General features: G+C 42.6%; 1 protein-coding gene across 2 annotated transcripts; it reads right to left on the reverse strand.

Moving 5' to 3' along the window:
• Positions 1–45: 45 nt before the first annotated feature.
• LOC115163041 (phospholipase D3) lies at positions 46–13191 on the reverse strand. Of its 2 annotated transcripts, XM_029714628.1 has the most exons (13): positions 13001–13191; positions 7852–7950; positions 7715–7765; positions 3731–3888; positions 3340–3520; positions 3127–3244; positions 2852–2979; positions 2359–2559; positions 2052–2191; positions 1525–1690; positions 1316–1415; positions 962–1140; positions 46–609 (listed from the first exon to the last, which is right to left on the reverse strand). In XM_029714628.1, exons 2-13 carry the CDS (start codon positions 7876–7878, stop codon positions 604–606), a joined length of 1455 nt encoding a protein of 484 aa, XP_029570488.1. In that variant the 5' UTR covers positions 7879–7950; positions 13001–13191; the 3' UTR covers positions 46–603. The 2 variants fall into 2 exon arrangements, with proteins under 2 accessions (XP_029570488.1, XP_029570487.1); XM_029714627.1 differs by having other exon boundaries at positions 46–1140.
• Between the last annotated feature and the right edge of the window lie 11823 nt (positions 13192–25014).

A 25014-nucleotide genomic window follows, 5' to 3' on the forward strand; every position in this document is an offset into this window, starting at 1 on the left:
CTAAACACTTGTGTATACAACTGCTAAAAAATGAAATGACAGACAACTGTTTAAATTCAATTTATTAGGGACATTACCATATAAAGGAAGTGTGTACAAAATGTGATCAATATTGTACAGTAACAATGCTTGCCAAATAATACACAGTGCAGTGCTTTTAAACACTTAAGTACTTTGACAGTTGCTATAACAACATTCTCCACTGCACTGCTCATATTAGACACTCCACACAGTGCAAATTCCAGAAGAAAAAAATTCTGGACTTAATTGCACACATGAAATCAGTTACTGCACAATTCTATGGGAAACATATTAGTTTTAAAGCTAGGATTCAGAATGATTGAATTGAAAAACCTAGTCTAGGCTGCATAGAAAAACGAGGCACAACACACCAAACATACATTAAAAAGAATAAAAGGATCAAACCAGCATGCCGAGAAACATTAGTCCAAACATTCAACACGTAATATAGCAATCTCCCTGAGATTCACTGGGATTTATTCTCGAAGAGTTGAAGTTGATAATGCCTTTTGTGATAGACCCATTGACGCTGCAGAGGGCAGCATAGTTTTACCCATCTTCTGCTACGGTACATATCTCCTGCTACTCCTGCAATTATAAAAAAAAAAATTGTGCTGCAATTTAAGAGATCATCCCAGAAACACCTGCTGATTAGAATCCATCCCTCCCCATGCTGGCTTGGAGGACACAGGCCCTGTAACATTCTAGAGTGGCGCTTACAAACTCCAGTCTTCGAGTACCTCAAACAGTAGACATTTGTATTGTAGCCCCAGACAAGCACACCAGATTGAACTTGTCAACTAATCATCAGGCCCTCAATGAGTTGAATCCCCCCCCAAAATTTTCCACAGGCTACTACAAAAATGTGTGCTATTGGGGGGTACTCCAGGACTGGAGTTGGGAACCCCTGGTCTAGAGTGTAGTATTGTATCTAACACACCATTTTGAGGTCGGTGTGCTGGTGGATTGGGGTGCTGTAGGCAGAGTCCCAGTCCCTTTCGAACACGGCCTGTAGTTGTGCCTGGACCGTAGGCTCCACTGACTGGGCAGCCGTTTGGTTCACCACCAAAGCCGATCCAGCAGTGTTCACAAAATAGTCTCCAGACCAGTTAGAGGTACCTGGTGATCAATGGGAAACACAATAACGTTGCATTTTATAGTGCATGGGATCTGATTTTATTGGTTGTACATAACTTCTGAGAAGTTACCTCTGGTTTTAACATCAGCAATTGTTGATTGGCATTATACAGTAGCATGACTGGTGCATATGTTATCTAGGAGAGAGCAGAATCACCTATGTAAGCGACCTTCTCTGTCACCATGTACTTGTTATGGTTGACCCTGGCAAAGGGGATTTCTTTCTGCTTGGGATTGGCTGGCACAACAAAGAGTTTCTGTAAAACAGTGAAGAAGAGATTAATATCTAACAATTGCTCTTGTGGAGGACCTTACCATATTAATGATGATAAGTAAAGTGCATGAGTAGCGAGAGGTCCTACTCACCACCTGGACATCCAGCTTGGCCTTGGGTCCCTGCATTGAATCCAATGCTTTCAGGAAAGGGATCATGACAGGCGAAGTGCTCGCCCAACAGCTGATGAGCAGACGCACCTTCACCCGCTTCTCGTATGCCACACGTCTGATCTGAGTGTCAATTTCTGCCCAGTACCTGCAGAGGGCACCACACAGAGGGTTAGGCCAGAGTCATATGGGGAAATTATTATTTTAATTTTATTTAACTAGGCAAGTCAGTTAAGAACAAATTATTATTTACAATGACGGCCTACCCCGGCCAAACCCATCCGACGCTGGGCCAATTGTGCGCCGCCCTATGGGACTCCCAATCACGGCCAGATGTGATACAGCCTGGATTCAAACTAGGGACTGTAGTGACGCCTCTGGCACTGAGATGCAGTGCCTTAGACCGCTGCGCCACTCGGGAGCTCTAAGCCTTGTGTGCTTTATTAATTATACACTGAATACATATCGTAAACTTTGGTGAGGTTAATACATTAAAATAGAAGGCTGACCGTTTGGATCGCGAGAACTCCATGGTGGGCAGGTAGTTCATGACAGCGATGTAGACAAACTCCCGTGCGTCCTCCATCACACTGAGAATAGACTGCAGGTCTCCGGTCCTCCCGGCAGCACAGAAAGATGGTGGAGAACTCTGAGGGTACAGCACAGTCAAATTAAGTATAGTAGTATGTCTAACATATGACCAGAGAAAATGAAGATGGGGAATTCCATAACAAGACTTCACAAACCAGTCCAATTTGTATTATATGATCCAATTATTGGATTATTGAAAAGTGTACATGTTTAGTCAATTCTTACCGTCAGATACACATGGGAGGCTGTGCCATTGAGTGGCAACTGCAGGGGCGCGTCCTTATTGTAAGGAGTGTTGAAACTGCTGGGCCAAGGGGACGGGATGGGTGTGTCTTTTTGCCCAAGGTACCAGTAGGCCTCGAAGATCTTCCCCAGGTCTGCAGCCAAGCAGCTGCAGTTGTACACCACAGCTCCCAACTCCTTCACCTAAACAGGACAACAGAGGACAGACTGAACCAAAGCTACTTTCCCAACACTTGATGTGTACATTTTAGACAATACCCTGACACTGAAAACTTGCGTTATAATGTTTACACTTAAAAAGAACAAGGAAATATGATTACATCCTCCAAAAAACCACAAGCATAACTTTTCGAATGGTTTAAGGAACTCATATAGTTACATTTTCAAACAACAGATTTTTTTTATTGTTAACTTAAAAAAACAAACAAAATAATATGGGGGTGAGGCTGAGTGTGAGGGCACAGAGGAGACTCACCTGGGTAAGGGACCTCCAGTCCATGTTGGCACTGCCAATGTAGATGTGCTTCTTGTCCACCACCCAGAACTTGGTGTGAAGTACTCCAGTGGTCAAATTCCGCATGTTCACGGCTCTTACATCAGCACCTAAAAAAAATGAGCTACCATTATCACCACAAAAAGCAAACAGACTAATACTTCCTTACTGTAGTTCGCAGCTTGATTGGGGTCAAATTAACTTTTGCAAATTCAATGGAATTGAAAACAGAAATGCACGGTCAGAGAACCCCTTACCAGAACTCTTTAATAGATTGATGTCTTCCTGAGGTTGGGACTCTCTTGGTGTATTTACAGCGATGCGGACAGAGAGCTTCCCAGACACCTGAACTAGCCTATTCAGGACATCCTCACCCTATAGACAAAACAACTGTTTAGACTAAAATAAGCCAAAACTGCCCACAGGTTAGAACTGCATCGCATTGCCTGCCAATCCCAGAAGACACTCACCTGATTCGCCGTTGGCTCGTGAGAGCCTGTGTCTTTGTTGGTGAGCGTCCAATAGAAAGATGCAATGTCCACGCTACTGCGAGCCTCACTAATTAGGTTTAGCCAAGCCTGGTAGATGGATGGGTTGGTGACACTAGAGTTGAACTCTAACCCCTCTGGGATGCTCTCCAATAGAACGATTCTGGAAGTGAGAAAGGAAGCGTCATTGTTTTACCTTGCCTTGAACAGTTAATGATAGCACCTGTTCTGCAAAACATGACAATGGTGGTTAACCACGTAACCACAAATGAGTTAAAGCTGCAGAATAATAGAGAATGAATAAGCAGAATAAGATGTTTACAGTGAGCACACTAACAGTGGGAAAATAGACATTGTACAGAGGCCCACTCACTTGCAGGGGTCGGTGCAGGTGTCAGTGAGAGGAAGTGGGAGCTTGAAGCCAGGCTTGTTTGGGGAGGAGTTAACCATGGGAAGCAGCAGGTTCTGGAGGAACACGGCAGCCAATAGCAGACTGGCCACCCCAGTGAGACCCAGCAGACACCTATAATACTACACACAGAGATGGCATGAGCATAGTCATGTAGAGGTGACCCTGACCAGCCCATCCTGACAAAAGAGGAATGAGATAACGGTTATGGAACCGAGGTTGAATAGAATCAAATCAAATTGTATTTGTCACATGCACCGAATACAACAGCTGTAGGTAGACCTTACAGTGAAATGCTTACTTACAAGCCCTTAACCAACAATGCAGTTAAGAAAAATAAGCGTTAAGAAAGTATTTACTAAAATAAAATGAAGTAAAAAATAAACAAGTATATATACATAAAAAAATAATAAAGTTGAAAAATATATATATAATTAAAGAGCAACAATAAAAGGACAGTAGCGAGGCTATATACAGGGGGTACCGTAACAGAGTCAACGTGGGCACAGGTTCATGGAGGCAATTGAGGTAATATGTACATGTAGGTAAAGGTAAAGTGACTATGCATAGATAATAAAGAGAGAGTAGCAACAGCGTAAAAAAATAGGGGGGGGGGGGGGGGGGGGGGTCAACGAAAATAGTCCGGGTAGCCATTTGATTAGCTGTTCAGAAGTCTTATGGCTTGGGGCGAGAAGCTGTTATGAAGCCTTTTGGACATAGACTTCACGCTCCGGTACCGCTTGCTGTGCGGTAGCAAAGAGTAACAGTCTATGACTAGGGTTGCTGGAGTCTTTGTCAATTTTTAGGACCTTCCTCTGACACCACCTGGTATAGAGGTCCTGGATGGCAGGAAGCTTGGCCCCAGTGATGTACTGGGCCGTAAGCACTACCCTATGAAGTGCCTTGCGGTCAGAGGCCGAGCAGTTGCCATACCAGGCAACCAGTCAGGATGCACTCAATGGTGCAGCTGTAGAACTTTTTGAGGATCTGAGGACCAATGCCAAATCTTTTCAGTCTCCTGAGGGGGAATAGGCGTTGTCGTGCCCTCTTCATGACTGTCTTGGTGTGTTTGGACCATGATAGTTCGTTGGTGATGTGGACACCAAGGAACTTGAAGTTCTCAACCTGCTCCACTACAGCCCAGTCGATGAGAATGGGGGCGTGCTCGGCCCTCCTTTTCCTGTAGTCCACGATCATCTCCTTTGTCTTCATCACATTGTGGGAGAGGTTGTTATCCTGGCACTATACTGCCAGGTCTCTGACCTCCTTCCTATAGGCTCTCATCATTGTCGGTGATCAGGCCTACCACTGTTGTGTCATCGGCAAACTTAATGATGCTGTTGGAGTCATGTTTGGCCATGCATTCATGGGTGAATAGGGAGTACAGGAGGGGACTGAGAACGCACCCCTGAGGGGTCCTCCCCAAGTTGATGATCAGCGTGGCAGATGTGTTGTTACCTACCCTTACCACCTGGGGGCAGCATGTCAGGAAGTCCAGGATCCAGTTGCAGAGTGAGGTGTTTAGTCCCAGGGTCCTTAGCTTATTGATGAGCGTTGAGGGTACTCTGGTGTTGAACTCTGAGCTGTAGTCAAGGAATAGCATTCTCACGTAGGTGTTCCTTTTGTCCAGGTGGGAAAGGGCAGTGTAGGGTGCAAAAGAGATTGCGTCATCTGTGGATCTGTTGGGGCGGTATGCAAATTGGAGTGGGTCTTGGGTTTCTGGGATAATGGTGTTGATGTGAGCCATGACCAGCCTTTCAAAGCACTTCATGGCTACAGACATGAGTGCTATGGGTTGGTAGTCATTTAGGCAGGTTACCTTGGTGTTCTTGGGCACAGAGACTTTGGTGGTCTGCTTGAAACATGTTGGTATTACAGACTCGGTCAGACACAGGTTGAAAATGTCAGTGAAGACACTTGCCAGTTGGTCTGCGCATGCTCGGAGTACACGTCCTAGTAATCCGTCTGGCCCTGCGGCCTTGTGTATATTGACCTGTTTAAAGGTCTTACTCACATCGGCTACGGAGAGCGTGATCACACAGTCATCTGGAACATCTGGTGCTCTCATGCATGCTTCAGTGTTGCTTGCCTCGGAGCGAGCATAGAAGTAATTTAGCTCGTCTGGTAGGCTCGTGTCACTGGGCAGCTCGCGGCTGTGCTTCCCTTTGTAATTTGTAATAGTTTGCAAGCCCTGACACATCCAACGAGCGTCGGAGCCCGTGTAGTAGGATTACATTTTACTCCTGTATTGACACTTTGCCAGTTTGATGGTTCGTCGGAGGGCATCGCGGGATTTCTTATAAGCTTCCGGGTTAAAGTCCCGCTCCTTGAAAGCGGCAGCTCTATCCTTTAGCTAAGTGCGGATGTTGCCTGTAATCCATGGCTTCTAGTTGGGGTATGTACGGTCACTGTGGGGATGACATCGTCGTCGCACTTATTGATGAAGCCAGTGACTGGTGTGGTGTATTCCTCAATGCCATTGAAAAATCCCAGAACATATTCCAGTCTGTGCTAGCAAAAGAGTCCTGTAGCTTAGAATCTGCTTCATCTGACCACTTCCGTATTGAGCGAGTCACTGGTACTTCCTGCTTTAGTTTTTGCTCTTAAGCAGGAATCAAGAGGATAGAGGTAGGGTCAGATTTGCCAAATGGAGGGTGAGCTTTGTACGCATCTCTGTGTGTGGAGTAAAGGTGGTCTAAAGTTTATTTTCCCACCTGGTTGCACATGTAACATGCTGGTAGAAATTAGGTAAAATGTATTTAAGTTTGCCTGTATTAAAGACTTTGGCCACTAGGAGCGCCGCTTCTGGACAAGCATTTTCTTCTTTGCTTATGGCCTTATACAGCTCGTTGAGTGCGGTCTTAGTGCCACCATAGACAGCTACGAAAAATATAGATGAAAACTCTTGGTAAATAGTGTGGTCTACAGCTTATCATGAGATACTCTACCTCAGGCGAGCAAAACCTTGAGATTTCCTTAATATTAGATTTTGTGCACCAGCTGTTATTTACAAATAGACACAGACTGCCACCCCTTGTCTTACCGAAGGCAGCTGTTCTATCTTGCCGATGCATGGAAAACCCAGCCAGCTGTATGTTATCCATGTCGTCGTTTAGCCATGACTCGGTGAAACATAAGATATTACAGTTTTTAATGTCTCGTTGGTAGGTTAGTCTTGATCGGAGCTCATACATTTTATTATCCAATGATTACACGTTGGCTAATAGGACTGATGGTAGAGGCGGATTACCCACTCGCCGTCGGATCCTTACAAGGCACCCCGACCTATGTCCCCGATATCTCCGTCTCTTCTTCAGGCAAATAATAATGTTCCTTGAGTTTGGTTGGAGTTTAGAGTGAAGAAAAGCAGCGAACAGCCATGCTCTGTGCTCGCTCATGTCTCATCATCTCATCATTGAGCAGCCTAAGCAGAGCCGTTGCTATGGATACTCAGACACACGCAGAGCCATCATGAGCAGAAAGAGCAGTGCTCAGTGAGCGGGTGACAGAGAGAGGAGCAGCTAATGGATTGTAATAATTATTTCAGGCAGAAGCAATCTGGCCTGGGGAGGGTAGGGCCTGAACGTTGCAGGCATGGGTAAAGGCTCAGGCAGGGCTCTATTAAACATTGGTCACAGACAATCATTTGAATTACATGCCCGACATCAGTTGTGCTGCATTCTAATAATCACTGGCATAGAAGAGCAGGATAGAAGTGTAAAGTCTTAAAAGCAACTTTTTGACAGACGGGGTGTTTCGATAGCTATGATGCAACCGTATGCTAAATTATGATATTTCGAGACCGCATGCGTAGTGGATTGACTAGAAATACACATGAAAATGTATTTAGGGTACATTCCCTTTTAACTCACAACCTTGGCCACTGACTAATCATCTTTTACACCATTTTCATTAGGTTGCTTGGTAAATATCATTAATATTGGATACCATCTGTGCTTTCCTGCAGGACTCTTCTCTCCTCGACTCCACATGACACATCTGCACCAGAAGAAGATATTAAGGAGTTAGAAAACTGAGACAGAAAATTCCATCAAAACTTATGACAACAGTATTGACAACCTTACCTTCTCGTAGGGAATATCAGAAATCATTGTTACAGAGTATTGTCTCTTTTGACAAAGTTCTTCAGGATTCTGATCAGAAAATGCAGCTCAGAAAAGGCTCTAAACAGAACAGAAGAAAATTATATCAAATCATTTAAGACCAAGCTATATTTTTTTAATTCTAGTCATTTAGCAGACGCTCTTATCCAGAGTGACTTACAGGAGCAATTAGGGATAAGTGCCTTGATGCTTGTGCTTGAAGTGACAGGAAACATGTTGAGCTGTATCTCTATAGTGCCTGATGAGTGACCTTACTAACTGAGCCCCTATATCACAATGAATGGTGGAATACAGTACTCTCAGTCAGTAGTGTTATTCCACCGACGACATACCATCGTCTCCACATTACCTCTGCGCCCCCCCCAATTCTGTCAAGACCTATTCATAATAAAGAAAGTTCAAGGTGTCATTAACACTGTAGAAGAATGACTGACATCAAAGCTACAGGCCAGGAGTGTTTGCAGGCAGGTGTTCAAGATAATGCACAGGCCTATATGGTTCACACTTTACATACAGTGCATGCGGAAAGTATTCAGAGCCCTTGAATTTTCCACATTTTGTTAAGTGACAGCCTTATTCAATTTTTTTTTTTTTTTTATGTATCTAAACACAATCCCCAATAACGACAAAGCAAAACCAGGTTTTTGGAAATGTCTGCTAATTTATATATGTTTTAAAACAGCAATACCTTATTTACGTATGTATTCAGACCCTTTGCTATGAGACAAGAAATTGAGCTCAGGTGCATCCTGTTTCCATTGATCATCCTTGAAATGTTTCTACAACTTGATTGGAGCCCCCCTGTGGTAAATTCAATTGATTGGACATGATTTGGAAAGACACAAACCTGTCTATATAAGGTCCCACAGTTGACAGTGCTTGTCAGAGCAAAAACCAAGCCATGAGGTTGAAGGAATGGTCCTTAGAGCTCCGAGACAGGATTGTGTCGAGGCACAGATTTGGGGAAGAGTACCAAAACATTTCTGCAGCAATGAAGGTCCCCAAGAACACAGTGGCCTCCATCATTCTTAAATGGAAGAAGTTTAGAACCACCAAGACTCTTCCTAGAGCTGGCCGCCCGGCCAAACTGAGCAATCGGGGGAGAAGGGCCTTGGTCAGGGGGGTGACCAAGAACCTGATGGTCACTCTGACAGAGCTCCAGAGTACCTCTGTGAAGATGGGAGAACCTTCCAGAAAGGCAATCTCTTCAGCACTCCACCAATCTGGCCTTTATGGTAGAGTGCCCAACGGAAGGCACATGACAGCCCGCTTGGAATTTGCCAAAAGGCACCTAATGACTCTCAGACCATTAGAAACAAAATTCTCTGGTCTGATAAAAACCAAAATCGAACTCTTTGGCCTGAATGCCAAGAGACACGTCTGGAGGAAACCTGGCACCATCCCTACTGTGAAGCATTGTGGTGGCAGCATCATGCTGTGGGGATGTTTTTCAGCAGCAGGGATTGGGAGAATAGTCAGGATCGAGGGAAAGATGAACAGAGCAAAGTACAGAGAGATCCTTGATGAAACCCTGCTCCAGAGTGCTCAGGACCTCAGACTGGGGCGAAGGTTCACCTTCCAACAGGACAACGATGCTAAGCACACAGCCAAGACAACGCAGGAGTGGCTTCAGGACAAGTCTCTGAATGTCCTTGATGGCCCAGCCAGAGCCTTGACTTAAACTCAATCGAACATCTCTGGAGAGACCTGAAAATAGCTGGACAGCGATGCTCCCCATCCAACCTGACAGAGCTTGAGAGGATCTGCAGAGAAGAATGGGAGGAACTCCCCAAATACAGGTGTGCCAAGCTTGTAGCATCATACCCAAGAAGACTCAAGGCTGTAACCGCTGCCAAAGTTGCTTCAACAAAGTACTGAGTAAAGGGTCTGAATACTTATGAAAATGTGATTTCCATTTATTTATTTTTTTACAAATTTGCTAAAATAAGGGGCCTGAATACTTTCCGAATGCACTGTATCACTTGACAAACAGCACGAGATACTCCAGAGCACATTTTGTGGCTTGACATTTAATTTGTAGAATGCATTTCCTATGCTCATGACTCCAATAAGATAATTTGCCATTTCTGGACAAAATGTTACAGAAAAGCAGAAGCATTATAGATACGCTTAAACATATCAGTTTCTGAGAAGTTAAATTAGCTGTCTCAGAGCCGCAAGTCACGAGTGGGAAGCCTCGACTGAGGGCAGGGCTCTAGTGACTATGAATAGCCTATCAAGCTATACGAACTTAAAGGCAAAACATGAACAGAATCACGTTGACCATTGTTTGCTTTGCTAATGACTGGTTCTCAAAGTCCCAAATAACAAGTGCTTTTAGTCAAACAAATGGCATATTGTTAGTGCTAAATTCAACAAGGACCCTCACAAAACATGCCTTGTGGCTGGCCTAGTATATCTCTTTGTAAGAATAACTACATTTGTAGGGTAAATACGAGGAAGAATGCTTATGAGGTGAGTCAGCATTAGAGAAAATGCTACTTATTTCAAACTTTACCCTTAAAGGGTTATCTTCAATGACCATGTCATTATGGAAGATAAGATAGCTACATTTGGAGCTTTCCCCATGGTAATTGCCACTAAGTCATGGACAAACACGGTTATGCGTAGTTCCCCATATCCATGGTACAGTGAAATGAAGACTTGATAAAACATATTGTTTCAGATTTTGTGTTTATATTCCTCTTTCTCCCTTGCCAGTACACTGCGTGCACAATTATTAGGCAAATTCTATTCCATTCCTCGGGATTCATTTTATTGTTGAACAAACACAATGCTCTCAGTCAATCCAAAATGTTATTGAACCTCAAACCTGAATGTTTAACAAAGGAAAAGTGAGTTGTGTCTTTCTCAGGGAAATATAAGTGTGCACAATTATTAGGCAACTATTAGTGTACAGAATTATTATGCAACTAAATTACAAAAATAATCTCTCAACTCACTTGTTTATTCTCAATTTTTAGAGTAAGTGTAACAGATAAGTAACACAAAATGACAATGATATAACATTTTTGGCCTTTCAAAAATATTCAGTGACCAATATAGCCACCCTTATTTTCAATAACTGCCATGAGCCTTCCATCCATGGAGTCTGTCAGTTTCTTGATCTGTTCACGATCAATTTTCGCTGAAGCAACAACCACAGCCTCCCAAATGCTGTTCAAAAAGGTGTATTGTCTTCCATCACTGTAAATCTCACATTTGAGAAGGGCCCACAAGTTCTCAATAGGATTTAAGTCAGGTGAGGAAGGGGGCCAGGTCATTATTCAGGCATCTTTGAGGCCCTTGCTGGCTAGCCAAGCAGTGGAGTACTTGGATGCATGTGATGGAGCATTGTCCTGCATAAAGATCATGGCCTTCTAGAATGCTGAGGACTTCTTCCTGTACCACTGTTTGACGAAATAATCTTCCAGAAACTGGCTTGGGAGTTGAGTTTCAGTCCATCTTCAATCCGAAGAGGTCCAACTACCTCATCCTCAATGATAGCAGCCCATACCAGTACCCCTCCTTCACCTTGCTGGCACCGGACTCAAAGTGGTGTCCTGTGTCCATTACTGATCCAGCCATGGGCCCATCAAGAGTCACTTTCATTTAATCTGTCCATAAAACCTTTGAAAAATCTGTCTTCAGGTATTTCTTTGCCCAATCTTGACGCTTCAACTTGTGAATCTTATTCAGTGGTGGTCTTGTTTCAGTCTTCTTGACCTTGGCCATGTCTCTGAGCACTTGACACCTTGTACTTCTGAACACTCCAGGTAGGTTGCAGTTCTGGAATACGGTGGCACTGGAGGATAATGGGTTCCTGGTAGTTTAACGTTTAATTCTTCTCAAGTCTTTTGCAGTTAATTTGCGCCTTTTCTTCCCAATGCATTTTTTTTGCACCCCAGTTGACTATTCGCAACAAAACGTTTGAATGTCCGGTGGTCACACCTCAATAGCTTAGCTATTTAAAGAGTGTCGCATCCGTCTGAAAGGCATTTTACATCTTTGGCTTTTCATTGTCAGTTACATTTATTTTTTGGCCCATTTTACCTGAGGTAATGAGTCTGCCTAATAATTATGCACACCTTGATATAAGGTGTTATTCACTTTCGCCACACCCTCCCTCATTACACAAATACGTATCACCTGAAAATGATTAAATCCAATAAGCATTCAAGTTTATATGGTTTGGAGTTCGAAAATGTGAATAGAAACAATGATAAGATCAGAATACTCACTTGCCTAATAATTGTGCACGCAGTGTAAATTGAGTGTCGTAACCACCAATTGCCTATGCACATTGAAAGGTTTTCTGTGTGGAATACCCAGTGTAGGCCTATGAGTCAATTTCCTGTTTTTATATTCTGAACTAGTCAATCAAGTAGATATCATATTGCATGAGTATTGCAGCGGTTAAATTATAGCCATAACATTGTTGCAACCAGTGGAGTTAAATACTTAAGTAAAAATACTTTAAAGTACTACTTAAGTAGTTTTGGGGGATATATGCACTTTACTAAATATATTTTTACCAACTTTTACTTTACTACATTCCATAAAGATAATAATGTACTTTTTACAGCATACATTTTCCCTGACACCCAAAAGTACTCATTTTGACAGGAAAATGGTCCAATTCACACACTTATCAAGAGAACATCCCTGGTCATCCCTACTGCCTCTGATCTGGCGGACTCACTAAACACAAATGCTTTGTTTGTAAATTATGTCAGAGTGTTGGAGTGTGCCCCTGGTTAGCCGTCAAAAAAAAAAAATTGTGCTGTCTGGTTTGCTTAATATACTGAATTTGAAACGGTTTATACTTTTACTTTTGATACTTAAGTACATTTTAGCAGTTCCATTTACTTTTGATACTTAAGTACATTTAAAACCAAATACTTTTAGACTTTTACTCAAGTATTTTACTGAGTGACTTTCACTTTTACTTTAGTCATTTTATATTAAGGTATCTTTACTTTTACTCAAGTATGACAAATCAGTACTTTTTCCACCCCTGGTTACAACAATGTTTCGATGTTTGGAGCGTGCCTAGATGATCAAAGGCTATATAACCGAGTAAAACAACAAAATACACTCATATCCATACCTGAAATCATGCGGCCAGGACTTTCGAAATCTTTCATGGATTAAATAACCGAATATAAATGATCGTTAATGTTTTTACCGGTTACATTAGGCTACTGTTTTTAACAACTAAATATAGATAAACAAAATGCAATTGCCAGAATGAGAAAATACCAGAGCAAATACTTTATAAATTGGCCACGCCTTATCGAGCGTGTGGTCATATGACCAAGCCTAAACAACCAATGAGAATCCAACCCAACGTCATATGTGAGGCGTCGCGTCTAACGCCTGAAACTAGATGCCCTCCCTACATACTGGTCATGACAAGGATGCAAAACTGCCGGGTGAGGTTGTCTTCTGCACGGTTTAACCAATCCAGTAAATGTGGAGGAGTTAAGATGGACGTTAACGCCAAAAGCGGATAGTCGCGTCACAGCCTCTCTTTCCATTTCCCCTGAAAACCGGTACATCTCGATGTCCGGGACTCGACAGGCTACGCAGAGGCTACATCCATAAAGATAGATAGAGGACTCATTTTGTATTGACTCATTTTGTATTGTGTAAGCATGGGCAACGCCATTGAGGCAATATAAATGTTGAAGTAGTCCATTTTCTTCTTCATGATTGGCTGACCCCTCCTCATGCATGAAATTAAATGAAATGTATGCATTCACTACTGTAAGTCGCCCTGGATAAGAGCGTCTGCTAAATGACTAAAATGTAAAATGTAAAAATGACCAAGTTGGACATGACTCCAACAGGGTCACCAGGAGGGATCAGTCAATGAAGTTGAAAGTCCCATCTAGTTGACAACATTAATAAAAATGGTGTAGACCTTCAATGGCCCTGTCCATGCTAAGGTGGCCTTTTTGCCACTGGGGGCTTCTATCATACTCTATGGCTACATCAAACCAAAAGCCTCTCATTGTACTCGCCATGTAGTTTGACAACCAAATGAGGGCGCTGTAAGATCATAACAAATCCTATTGGGTTAATTCATTTTATCTGATTATACTGATTATGGAAACAATCCACAAATATTGTGACTGATGCCAAAAACAGGTGATGCTCAGGCCTACAATGAATGGGTAAGTCTCTTTTGTAGTGAAGTCCCTCCAACAAAGGTGTCATGTCCGCAGGTCTTTTTATTTCTGTCACATAGCCTAGTCACAAACCCGATAGAGGCCCCCAACTCTGTTCAGATTAATGTTGATCATCAACAGTAGGCATATTTATGCTTATAATGGAAAAAAATAACAATCTATACATCATCATCACACATACGCACACACACTGTTTACTTTATTTTATCATAAAGTGTTGTGTAATTTGCTGCGTCTTTCAGTGCTGTGAGGCAAGGTGCGGGAAAACGAAGCGGTAATAACGTCCCCAGGGAGGGGACAGCCGTTGAAGGGCGAGGCCCTCGGGAACTGTCGCTCATCCAGGATACGATCAGGTGAATAACTCCTCTGAAACTGTCGCTCATCCAGGATACGATACATAACTCCTCGCGTCATGCCAAGAAATTCTTCTTTCCCTATGAACTATTCTGTAGGTATGGACATGGTCGATATACTCGATGGTGCTCTGACCAGTTATAAATGGTTCGATAAAAAAGTAAATATATTTATAAATAAATAAGCATAAGTAAAAAATGATCACTTGCATTTGAAGGAAGTGACGTTTGATAATGTAGCCAATTGTTTCTTGTTTTGCGTTATTCCTTGTAGGCCGACTGCAAGGCAAACTTATTAATCAAAATGTTTTTAATCATTGGTTTAGCATAGATCTAACATTTTATTATGCCAAATTATGTTAAAAGTCATATATTCAAATATTTAGGATTTTTTTTAATGACAACCCAGAGACTGGCACCAAAACTGGCACCAAAAAAAGTGCCTACTGTTTTGACGGTGTCTGTGTGTCTTTTCATGTAAACCCGGTGACTCCCCCCTCGACAATTATCCCACCTTAGAAACAAAAACTATACTTATCTATTCTGATATAACTTCCCGTTCAAGGGTTGACCTGACATTTGTTTAGCCAACGGTAAACCAGACTCACTCCAGGTTAGAAAGACAGACTTTTTACGAAGTAGGCTAGCCTAGGGCCTAGCCTAACCCATATCGAACACCTGCTATTGTAAAGGGAGATTTACCTGCTTAGCCTACCTGTCCAATTCAGTACAGTTATTCAGACCCATGGCATTAAAATAACACAACTTGCACAAGTGAAGGCCTATGATGATCAGAAGGATGTTTATTTTCAGATAACAAATTGTAGCCTACAAATCAGAACAATGATGTACCAAATGAATCCTGAGGTGTATTGTTTCCAATCAATTGAATATTAATAATCTTTTTTTTATTTGTAAAGTGCATTTCCCATTCTCAATGCGCATAAGGAAGAAAACAAAACACAAACAAAATTCAGCAACTATACGTTAAAAAACAAGCACAATACATCAAACCATTACCTACTGATACAAAATACACTTCGCCATTTCCTGGTTGTAAAACTTCTAATAGTTTGCCTAATTTCAGTTTATCTGACAAAACAAGCAATGCGTAGTGTGGAGAATCATTGTACCATCTAACCGTTGTGAAATATATTTTCAATAACCCAAAATACTTTACTTTCAGCTGTTTGTAGCTGGTGTACCAAACCGAAAGTAAGCGAAAACTAAACTTAAGAATTGAAAGCATAGAAATATCGCACATAGAGCAGATCTACCGCTTATGTGACTTGCTTTCAAGTAGATCTATATCTCAGATTTATATGTGAATTTGGTTGGGTCACACAAAAAATTACATATAAATTGAAGCTGCCTCCCTTATATGTGTAGGTAGCGCATTCCAGAGCTGAGGGGCCACATGAGAGAAGGCCCTGTCACCCATGCTGCAATGGTTTGTTGCTTGTGTAACCAGGCTGTTTGAGTCTGATGATCATTGTGTGTGTGGTGGGGAATAGTTAATTCATATGTATTTCGGTGCATCACCCTTGAGGCCCTTAAAGGTGAGCAGCAGAATCATACATTTGACCCTGTATTGAACAGGATGCCAATGAAGGTTGAATAAAACAGGGGTGATGTGGGTTTTTTGTGTAGTTTGTGAGAGCATCCTGGCAGCTGCATTCTGGGCATTCTGTGTTATTACTGGGATCCCTGTCAGCAGTGTATTACTGCAGTGAAAAATAGATATTACAAGGGCATGTAAAGGTGGCTCAGCATCCGCAGTGGACAAGAATGACCTGATTTGAGCGACATTATGCAGATGGGAAATTAAACTTTCTTGATGCTGCTGATGTGTGCTTTAAATGAGAGGATTGAGTCAAAAAGTACACCAAGATTTCTAGCAGTGGAGGGAATCTGTGATGGTGCCATCATCCAGAGAAAGTTAGAATGTGCTCATCTTGCTCCGTGCACTCTTAGAGCCAATAAGCACACGCTTTGTTGTGTTGCAATTAAGTTTTAGGAAGTTTAACTGCATCCATCTCTTGATTGCAGCTAGACAGTCTGTCAGTTTAGTTGTTACGGTTACAGTATCCCCTTTAGTCCTCACATATATTTGTGTGTCATCAGCATAAAAATGAAAGTTTAGTCCAAATCCTCTGATTAATATACCAAATGGCAACATGTATATAGAGAACAGGAGTGGACCCAGAACAGAGCCCTGTGGGACCCCTTAATGTGACACTAAATATGTTTGTGCTTTCCACAGTAGGCCTACCTACTGTAACCACATGGTGCCAGAAAGTCTGAAAGAGGAGGGATGGAGATGGTGAATTTGCTGAAGATTACTACTTCCTCTCTGCAAGAGATGGTTATCCTGTTGTTAAGGTGAAGTTCACTTGATGGATGCCTTCTCACAATGTGAAATGTCCGTAATCTAGGCTGAAGACTAAAACTCAACCATTAGGCTCATACAATCTACCTTCCTCAAGAGCAGTGTAGTTAAAAACTACTGTCAAACTCCCCCCATAACTGATGCAATATCCTGACAGATGAAGGGACAGTTTATTAAACTATTTTTTACAGGCAAATAAACCCTTCTTTGCAAAGCTGCTTCAAAAGAAATCTCTGACCGACCTCAGGAGAGAAAACACCTATCAAATGTTTGCCTTTTGGTGGTTCCACAGTGATACATGTAACCTGGTTTATGTAGGTAGCCTCTGCAATGTGTACACCATTACAATAGGCTCTTTGCACATGCTACCTCAATTAGCTTGCTTGTTTGTGGGAGCAGTATGACTGTCCAGGCTAAATGAAAAGCATACCGAGTACACTCTGGAGGCAATGTTGACTTTGTGTGATTAAAAGCCTAGGATTGGTGTCCGGGCAGCTATTGTTGCACCTATAAACAGTGAAAAAGTCCTCATCTTTGCCTTTTTGGCTTGACTTTTGCACTCTATCCAGAGTAGGAGGAGAATGACTGTCAATCTGTGGCCCTTGAGGTGTAGATTCAAGTTCTCATTAATGTTTATTTCCAAACCATTGGGTCAAATGGAGTTTGATACGTAGAGGGCAGGAGAACCCAGACATCAAATACCAAGAATATCAGAGGTGAGGTCACCAGACAGAGTGATAATTAATGAATGTGAGAGGCACAGGTGAGTGTGGCAAATGGGTGAGGGGAGGGGGTTACCATGGAGACTTCCCTTGTCGCATACTTTTTTTATGACAGGGTGAGTCAGACCCCACTTGCTGGCATAAGGCTATAAAAGCTGACGCAATTCCCCTCAGTAGGGGGAAATTTCCCCTTTATGCATGTCCTTTCCCTGTATGTGACGTCACACCTGGCCGAGGGAGCCTATACCTTTTCCCCCTCTCTCTCTCTCCATTTTCTTGTTTAACTTATTATGTTTTTTATCTGTGCCTAACACACCTGGATCTGTTTGGAACTGCCTAGACAGCCTGTGACACAGCAGATCATGTCAGACTCGCAGTGACCACCTGACCAGAGACTCATTGTGGTACTCATACCTTTGGTTAGTGTTCCTGTTTTGGTTAATGAGTACAGACAGTGCCTGAAGTTGTAGTTGATGTAATTTAGGACACTTTTCTTGACGCATCAAGTCAAACGTACCTGTAATTGTTTGTCTCAATACATTCTTGATAACAAATATTCTCTACAGGACAATGTAGGGGAGACCTCAGAAACGGACTGACTCATTTGTTATTTTTCATCAACCTGGTATATTTTCTTATCATCATTAGATCTCTCTCTCTCTCTCGCTTTCTCTCTTTAAAAAAACATGTTTTATTTATTTATGCTTTAATTAATTATTTTCTCTCTCGCTCTATTTCTATTCTTTCTCTCTCTCTCTCTCTCCCTCTCTCTCTCTCTCTCTCTCTCTCTTTCTCTCTCTCTCTCTGTATCTCTCTCTTTCTCTCTCTCTCTCTCTCGCTCTCTCTCAAACACACACACCCTCTTTCTCTACCATGGTAACGTGTGCTGTTATAAATACCTTTTTGGCCTCCTTTCAAACTCAATATTAGTATTTTCTATTTATATGGATCCCAATTAGCTGCTGCCAAGGCAAAATTAAGTCACAAAACAAATCATATACAATTAAAAACATTACATTACATTTCACAACATTTTTCACAATACATTAAGTGTGTGCACTCAGGCCACTACTCTACTACCACATATCTACAACACAAAATACATGTATAAGTGTGTGTATAGTGCATATGTTATTATGTGTGTATGCGTGTGTCTCTGCCTGTGTGTGTGTGTGTGTCTCTTCACAGTCTCTGCTGTTCCATAAGGTGTAGTTTTATCTGTTTTTTAAATCTGAGTTTACTGCTTGCATGAGTTACTTAATGTGGAATGGAGTTCCATGTAGTCATGGCTCTATGTAGTAGTGTGTACCTCCCATAGTCTGTTCAGGACTTGGGGACTGTGAAGAGACCTCTGGTGACATGCTTTGTGGGGTATGCATAGGTGTCTGAGCTGTGTGCTAGTAGTTTAAACAGACAGCTCGGTTCATTCAATTTGTCAATACTTCTCACAAATACTGTACAAGTAGTGATGAAGTCAATCTCTCCTCTACTTTGAGCCAGGAGAGATTGACATGCATATTATTAATGTTAGCTCTCCGTGTACATTTATATTTCCTTCTTAAGGTGTGCACACATCATTTCTACAGGGAAATGTAAGGGAGACTTTATAAACAACTCACCCTGACTCTCTCTCTCTCTCTCTCTCTCTCTCTCTCTCTCTCACTCTATCTCTCTCACACACAAACACGCACACACAGTTAATGCTACCCGGATCTTGAGAAAGCCATTTGCACGGTCTAAGGATTTGGAGAAGAAACGGTGCAGATCTAATCCTGTGACTTGGTAGCCATTGTGAGCGTGAAACTGGGTGGAGTGCTAGCACCCATTAGCTTGGGTGACACGCCTATTCAAACACAAGCTCTGGGCCCACCTAGCCTTATGCTGTGGCCATAACAATGCACAATAACACTCTTGGATGGGAACGTGCACACCTGCAGCGTAAATTATATTCAATCTTTTTTTCGTCCTTTATTTTGTATATAGGTACCAGTTTTTCAAACAACCCAACACTAATGTTTTATAATTGTCAAATATCAGTTATAGTCAAAGTGACATCCAAAAAGTCCAGAACGAAGTTCAATTCCTATGCTAGAGAATAGGGTAGAGCAATCAATCTCTCAGAGGACAGTCGTCTTTGGCCATAGAGATAACCTGGTTGGCAGCCTACACTGGATAGGGTTAACTTTCTGTTGGCCCTCTCTTTTTTGGACCTGGTGACCTGGGGACGTGTATAAGGGAGAGGGGAGCGAGAGGGGAACATAGAACAGTTTGTTCGCCCGGGTGAAGGCTGGCAGATAATGGACTAGGGTGTGGGGGTCAGAGAGGAGGGGAGGGATGGACGGGATGAGTAGAGTGACTGGGAGCTGGTGGGGTGGGGGAGGTAGGGGGGAGGTAGGGGTGAGTGGGATGGGGCAGAGATCCCAGGTAACTCATTAGCCCGTCTGGTCGAACAAGGACTGTGAGCGGGAAGAGGTGGGGAAAGAGGAGTATCTGAAATATCGATCCAAATGAATGCAAACCCCCAATAGTTGTTGCTCCAAGCCCTCCGGCAGTTATTTTACTGGACAACAGGTGTTTGCGTAAGCATCTTTATAGAAGATTACAAAGGATACCCCTTTGACTTACAGGGGTTTAGTGTGAAGTGCCTGTTTCTCTTGCATAAGGCTTTCTAATAACACCTACTCTAGCAAAGCATTTTGAGAGTTTTTGGGAGTCTGTGTTTTGCCCACCCGAGAATTGACAGTTGTTCACTTTTTGTTATTGTGTAAATTCACAGTGATTATATTAGATACTGTACTTTAAAAATTAGGAAATAACAGGAAGTAGACTGAATTTAGCCAACTGGGTGAGAGTTCAGAGGTCACAGACAGAAAAATCCAGTAGTAATGGCTACCTCACCCAGGCTGGCCCTCATAATACAGTATATCTCAACAGTCAGAGATAACTATTAGCTCTAAATGGAATAAGGAATCACATGGTTGGATGATTATGACATAAACTATACCTTCCAATAGGTGGCTTCCATTGTCACCAACACAAGCCCGCTTGCAGTTGGTCCCCTCCCTCTTCTCCCTGGCCATGTCTGCTGGGCTGGCCTTATCTGTCGCTGTCCTTGGCCCCCACACATGTAGCAGCAGGCCACAGCGCCACAGGCTACTCATTAACTAGGACTTTATTTTATCCACACAGACTGACGGCCCCTGGGTCAGCGCCCGGTGCAAATGCCAGGACCGGGGGCGAAACTGAGACAGAGGGAACATGGTGTAGAAGTGAGCCAGTCCTGGGCTGGAACCTCTCTTTCCAAATGAAATATGAGAAATAGGTTAATCTGAAGAGGGAGGATGGACGCTACATAGATTAGCAAGTAGAACATGAGAGGGAGGTCTAATAATTAGGTGGGAATTCTACATTTCAAACAAAAACTGGCCGAGTAACTGAGCTAGAGTGTACTGTCCTGTTAAAATATCCTCTTTAGATTTAGGCTATGGCTCCAATGCAGCTTCTCTGAGGGGTTGAACTCCTTTTGATGTTGGGTTTGGTTGGATCGTCTGAAAGAACAGAAAGAAAGTCTCAAGTGTTGCTGTTCATGATTGTTGAGTTCTATTTAAGAAGAAATCTTTGCTCCAGTCATCATATTGTCTGTAGACGTTCGAATATTACCATTTTACATAGGGGTTAAACTTTTTCTAATCTGACATGTGTTCTCTGGTAACTGCTGGAGTAGAAGGCGGGCTTGACCAATCATTAATACAGGTGGTATGCGACGGTCTTATCAGTTGGCACTGAGCCAGCAGCCGGGCCAGTGTGGGGACTGAAAAAAATATAAAGGCCCTTATCAGTTCATGTTGGACACAAAACTGCAAATCTGCTAGCAGCCAGCCCCTAACATAGGAAACATTAAAAAAAAACTGATTGAAATGTTTGACTCATCCATTTTGATACACAACAAACCGTGTTGATTAGTATTTTGTTAAACTCTCCAAGCAGAAGGCAGATACTTCAATAGACTACTTAAATTATGTGCTTCCTTTGTGATTTCAATCTTCTATTTAGAACTGAAAATATTGCCAGTACTGTTAAATGTTAGGCTTTGAACTCTTTCATTGTTTTGGTAATGTGATTAAAGTCCATAAGAAAATGGCAAGTGCCTTGGCCCCAACCGTCAATGGAGAACGGGAGAAACCCAGTATTTCCAAACGTTGGCCTGTCAATAAGGTGCGTGACAAATTGGGAGAAAAGCTTGGAATCCCCATCCTTCACCCTCCGCCATGTCACCTTGCCGTCCCAATGTATCCTCGTCCAAACTCTCACTCTTAGTTCTCTCGGCCAGGTTTTGAGGGAATTTTCACCTTGTGTTCATTTGAGAGTTTTCAGCTGTCAAAAGAGCACATCAACCAGGCAGGTGACTGACCTAGCACTCAACAATCAACGGCAAACATTCCAGACCATCACTGCTTTACAGGCACCATCAATAGTGGAGAGGAAAGGGCTTTCCAGCAGACCGAAGAGGTAGTTGGAAAGGGCTATAAAGAAAATAGAGAATTTACAGAATGAATGGGTCTGCTGAAACATTTCCTCTCAAACACACTGTGTAAGAGATTCATATGCAGTAGCACATCAGCTTTCAGGAAGAGAAATGTGTGTATGAAAAGAGAAAGGCGTTTCAGAGTGCCGATCTAGGACCTTGTAACAACGGTTCATGTAATAACTTACCAGTTAATGTAATAAAACGTTATAAGTTATTACATTAATTGGTAGTTATTACATTAACCGGTAAGTAACAATGTTTTGGATGAATAATGTAATAACTTCAACCGATTGTGTAATAAATGAATGTTTTTATGTACTACTTCCCTCAATTTGATGTACATGCCTCCACCCACAGCCAATTATAACACAAACAAAGTCATGCACATCATACAGGAATACTCATACATAGAGACACTCACAACCAATAGAAAACATCTTTACTTAGGCAAGGATTCAGTCCGATGGCCCCCTTTTCGGCTATGTAGCATTTAAAGGCAATGTTAGGCCTGTTGAGAAGATCACATTCAAAGTAAACGCTGCAGATGTCGGCTCAACCCTTTAAATGTCAACCGCACTACAATGCAGATCTTTCACAGTCACAATTTTTGTTCAACTGGAACTTGTATTTTTGCAGTACCTAACCCCTGACACACCATACACACAACAGGAAGTGTATCATGAGGAGTATTCGATGTGGAGTTGCCAGAAAACTCTAACATCCCGTTTTCAGGGATACAGTATTTTCAACCTAACTTCCGTTTCCCCTGAAAAGCAGAAGTTGGAACTCTGCTATGGCGTCTTTCTAGACCTGCTACGGTAGGTTACATGACGAGTAACCTTGCTTGAAACCTTGTGGTAGACTGGGATTTAGAAACCTGGGTTAGAATCCAGTCTTTGCCCAGATGGGTCTAAAAGTGTAACAGAGGTTGTTTGGTAGTTTGGGGAACCAAACTTGCACGTTAAGTAACCTTGTGTGAGACCTGAAGACTTATGTGGTTGTGCCTTGCTCAAGGGCACAATGGTAGGAGATGGCATCTAGGATTATATACCTGCAATTATCCGGTTGTTGGCCAGCCCCTCTACCCTCCAGGTTACATGCCACCCCATAGTTCAGCAAGATAATAGGTCACCCAGGTTTGAACACCAGCAACTGTCTGGCTCACACCAGACAGATTGTTCAGTTACTGTCCTGCCACTTTAACCTCTTTAGGTATCAAAAAAGGTTTCTAAACACACAAGCATGGCTTATAGAACCACCTATGTGACACTCCACCACCCATTTCACCTCCTCACAGATACCTATCTAGGTCACACCACCAATGGGACAAACTGGTTTCTAACCTACAGGTAACTGACAAAATAAAGGAAACACCAATATAAAGTCTCGTAAAATGGTGTTGGTCCACCACGAGCAGCCAGAACAGCTTCAATGCGCCTTGGTATAGATTCTACAAGTGTCTGGAACTCTATTGGAGGGATGCGACACCAATCTTAAACGAGAAAATTCCATAATTTGGTGTTTGGTTGATGGTGGTGGAAAACGCTGTCTCAGGATTCGCTTCAGAATCTCCCATAAGTGTTCAATTAGGTCGAGCTCTGGTGACTGAGACGGCCATGGCATATGGCTTACATCGTTTTTATGCTCATCAAACCATTCAGTGACCACTCGTGCCCTGTGGATGTGGTCATTGTCATCTTGGAAGAAACCACTCCCATCAGGATTGAAATGCTTCACCATAGGTTGAAGGTGATCCCTAAGAATGGCTGTGCATTTATTGGTGTTTACCTTGCCCTATAAGTGATTGAGTGGACCTAAACCATGCCAGGAAAATGCACCCCACACCATAAGAGAGCAACCAGATGACTAATATACTCAAAATGGTCCCTTTATTTTGGCAGTTCCTGCAGGCCAAGCTAAGCTTAAGCGTAGACATTAGCTCAGGGAGCTTACACAAATCTTTAGGTCTCAGACAAGTTTAACCACACCTACATCACTTTTCAGGTGCTATTTCCTACTGCCTTGGTGACCATGAGTAAGGCACTTTGCCCCTAAACTGCTAGAAGGGCAATGCTGACCCTGTTCTGCTCAAAGCCTGTTCTGTGTTTGGGGTGTCATAGGGTTGGGTACAGTGACAACAAAAATACATGTTTCCATTATACAATATACTTTTATTTTGAAATAAAATGAATGCGTGTGTGTTATTTTGTCACATGCATGTGTTTGTATGTGTGGGCAGTGTTGGGGAAGCTACTCTGAAAAAATAGTTTACCAAATAAAGGTTAAACTACACTAAAGCTATCGTTAAGAAAAATATTGTTTACTTAACTAAAGTTACTTTGAAAAAGTAGTTCACTACATCCAAACTACTTTGTGAAAAATTATCATATCTAAATCTGAAATTCCCTCACGAGTGGCACATCGGGTTCGATCCCAGGCTTTGTCACAGCTGGCAGTGACCGGGAGACTCATGAGGCGGTGCACAATTTGCCAGTCAAGATGCTCTCAATGGTGCAGCTATATAACTTTTTTAGGATCTGAGCGCCCATGACAAATCTTTTCAGCCTCCTGAGGGGGAAGAGGTGTTGTTGTGGCCACTTCAATAGTGTGTTGGTGTGTTTGGACCATGATAGATCTTTAGTTGTGTGGACAGCGAGGAACTTTAAGCTCTCGACCTGCTCACTACAGCCCTGTCGATGTGAATGGGGGCGTGCTCGGCCCTCCGCTTCCTGTGGTCCACAATCAGCTACTTTGTCTTGCTGACGTTGAGGGAGAGGATTTTGTCCTGGTACCACACTGCCAGGTCTCTGACCTCCTCCCTATAGGCTCTCTCTTCGTCATTAGGTGATCAGGCCTACCACCATCGTCATGTCGTAGGCAAACTTAGTGATAGTGTTGGAGTCTTGCGCAGTCAAATTAGGTAAAATAGATTGCAGTT

Source organism: Salmo trutta, chromosome 26 (genome assembly GCF_901001165.1).
Source record: "Salmo trutta chromosome 26, fSalTru1.1, whole genome shotgun sequence".
NCBI classification, from domain to species: domain Eukaryota; kingdom Metazoa; phylum Chordata; class Actinopteri; order Salmoniformes; family Salmonidae; genus Salmo; species Salmo trutta.

Coding starts and splice junctions, on each gene's coding strand:
- LOC115163041 (XM_029714627.1), bottom strand. CDS start 7,878: ATGATTTCTGATATTCCCTACGAGAAG. Junction 2,192..2,358: donor CCTCCCATGTGTATCTGACG/GTAAGAATTGAC, acceptor CTGTACCCTCAG/AGTTCTCCACCATCTTTCTG. Junction 1,691..2,051: donor GAGTTCTCGCGATCCAAACG/GTCAGCCTTCTA, acceptor TGCCCTCTGCAG/GTACTGGGCAGAAATTGACA.